The sequence below is a fragment of the Otolemur garnettii genome, unplaced genomic scaffold (genome assembly GCF_000181295.1).
Source record: "Otolemur garnettii isolate 467f Iridium unplaced genomic scaffold, OtoGar3 scaffold00018, whole genome shotgun sequence".
Lineage (NCBI taxonomy): Eukaryota > Metazoa > Chordata > Mammalia > Primates > Galagidae > Otolemur > Otolemur garnettii.
In genome coordinates, this window is record NW_003852413.1 from 26,012,413 (window position 1) to 26,014,931 (window position 2,519).

Consider the following 2,519-nt stretch of genomic DNA (forward strand, 5'->3'; position numbering starts at 1 on the left):
TCACCTTAGCCTCAAGTGTTCAATAGTCACATATGGTTACTGGCTACCACACTGGACAGAGAACATATATAATATTTCCATCACGCAGAGTGTTCTATTGCATGGTACTGCTCTAGATTCTGTTATAATTATGAGGTAGTATGTACCACTGGCTTAAGAAAAAATTATGGCTATCCTAGCCCTCTGGGAGGTTGAGATGAGAGGATGACTTCAGGCCAAGAGTTGAAGGTCAGGCCTGAGCAAGAGTGAGACCTTGTCTCTATACAAGATAAAAAATTAGCAGCGCCTGTGGCTCAGTGAGTAGGGCGGTACCAGCCCCATATACTGAGGGTGGTGGGTTCGGACCCGGCCCTGGCCAAACTGCAACAAAAAATAGCTGGGTGCTGCAGTAGGCACCTGTAGTCCCAGCTACATGGTACACTGAGGCAAGAGAATCACCTAAGCACAAGAGCTGGCGGTTGCTGTGAGCTGTGACACCACAGCATTCTACTGAGGGTGACAAAGTGAGACTCTGTCTCTAAAAAATAAATAAATAAATATGTAAATTAGTTGGGTATGTACTTCCAGCTACTTAGAAGGCTGAGGCAGGAGAATTGCTTAAGCCCAGGAGTTTCAGGTTGTAATGAGCTATGATGATGCCACAATACTATAGCTGGGGAACAGAGCAAGACCTTATCTTAAGAAAAAAAGAATAGGCTTGGAGTCTGTTGCTCAGCAGCTAGGGCACTGGCCACATACACGGAGCTGGCAGGTTCAAATCCAGCCCGGGCCTGCCAAAAAACAATGACAACTATAACCAAAAAATTGGGCATTGTAGCGGGCGCCTGTAGTCCCACCTACTTGGGAGGCAGAGGCAAGAAAATTGCTTAAGCCCAAGAGTTGGAAGTTGCTGTGAGCTGTGATGCCACTATACTCTATGGAGGGTGACATGATGAGACTCTGTCTCAAAAAAAAAAAAAAAGAATAGAAAGAAAAAATAGTGGAAAAAACTTGACAGGGAAAATTCCATTCAATGACTTTACTTTTTTTTTGAGACAGAGTCTCACTATGTTGCCCTCAGTAGAGTGCCATAGAGTCACACAGCTCATAGCAACCTCAAACTCTTGGGCTTAAGCGATTCTCTTGCCTCAGCTTCCCAAGTAGCTGGGACTACAGGTGCCCACCACAACGACTTGCTGCTTTTTGTTGCAGCTGTCATTGTTGTTTAGCTGGCCCAGGCCAGGTTCGAACCCGCCACCTTTGGTATATGTGGCCGACACCATAACCACTGTGCTATGGGCGCTAAGCCCAAAGACTACTTTTGTCTGAATTGGGCAAGAAATGCTGTTAATCAGTTTTAACTGGGCAAAAGCTACATGGGAGTAAAAGAGGCCCAGCCACTAACACATGGTTTCTATATACTGCTCTACAGACTGACCTTTCAGGACTCATTTCAGACAGCTCTCACAGAGAAAAACCAGATGGGTGTCCTTGAGGAACTGCTGCCAAATGACACATACCAGCTCTTCCATCAGTGTTTGACAACCGACCTAGACTCTTAGGCTGCAGCTGCCATGCGTCCCTACATTCCAGCCCCTAGCAGGAGATGACAACTAACTAGTCCTTAAGCAGCAGCAGACAACTATAAAACTAGAATTTATTAGTACTCCCATAATAGGAACCACCACAAAGTTACAGATTCTCCACTGATCTTTCTGTTCTATTTAAGGACAGAAAATCTCTACCATTTCTCTAGAAGAACATGGACTCTTCAATTCCTCTTATGACAGGAGAGATAGTCTCCCTTACCCTCACCTACTTGAATAGATGTCACACACACACATTTTTGGAGACAAGGACAGAAGTAAATCCAGGAGGTCCATCCAATTCAGGGCCCAAAGGCTAATACAGAATCAAGTACAGATTTCATTTTAAAGTACCTGAACCATACAAAGTCAGGAAATAAAATAATGTGAGTTGACTGTACCTTGGAGTCCTACTTCACTATGACCAGAGGCAAGCTTACTTTAGTCTACCAACCCACCACCAAGTGATTTGTACCGACTACTCCTTACCTCCTTGGGAGGGCTTGGAGGAGGTGGCAGGCATCTAGGGTTGACAGCAGGTTTGGGGGGGATATACTCAGTCACAGCCATCAGCTTCTGTCGCTCAAAGTGCATCACACGCCAATGGCGGGTAACAGCCTTAGAACCATGGCGTACAATCTGGAGGGTAGGGAGCTGGCCTGGGAGAAAAGACAGCAACATGGAAGCCCTGGTTTGCTCCAAATGGAGAAAAAGCAGACCCTCTGAGCAGAGACCATCACTACTCACAGGGCTACACTCAGCACAAGTGTGAGATAAGGAATTGTCTGCCTAAATCCTGAATTCTCAAACTTTCTCTTCTCTTATGATGAGTGACCTTAGGTCAACTGCTTGATCCCTTGAGGCTTCCATTTCTCCAGCTCTTAGTTAAGTGCAGAGAAAACAAAGAAGAAAGTATTTTGAACACATTAAGAGCAGTTCTCAACCTGTGTGTCA

At 45.3% G+C, this 2,519-nt stretch overlaps 1 protein-coding gene across 1 annotated transcript in view; it reads right to left on the reverse strand.

Annotated features, from left to right (window-relative positions):
• Positions 1–2,519, reverse strand: part of MRPL10 (mitochondrial ribosomal protein L10) — a 12,071-nt gene that overhangs the window by 5,406 nt on the left and 4,146 nt on the right. The window contains exon 2 of the mRNA XM_012803244.2: positions 2,055–2,224. Coding sequence (XP_012658698.2) covers positions 2,055–2,224 — 170 coding nt within the window. The remainder of the gene's footprint in view (positions 1–2,054; positions 2,225–2,519) is intronic.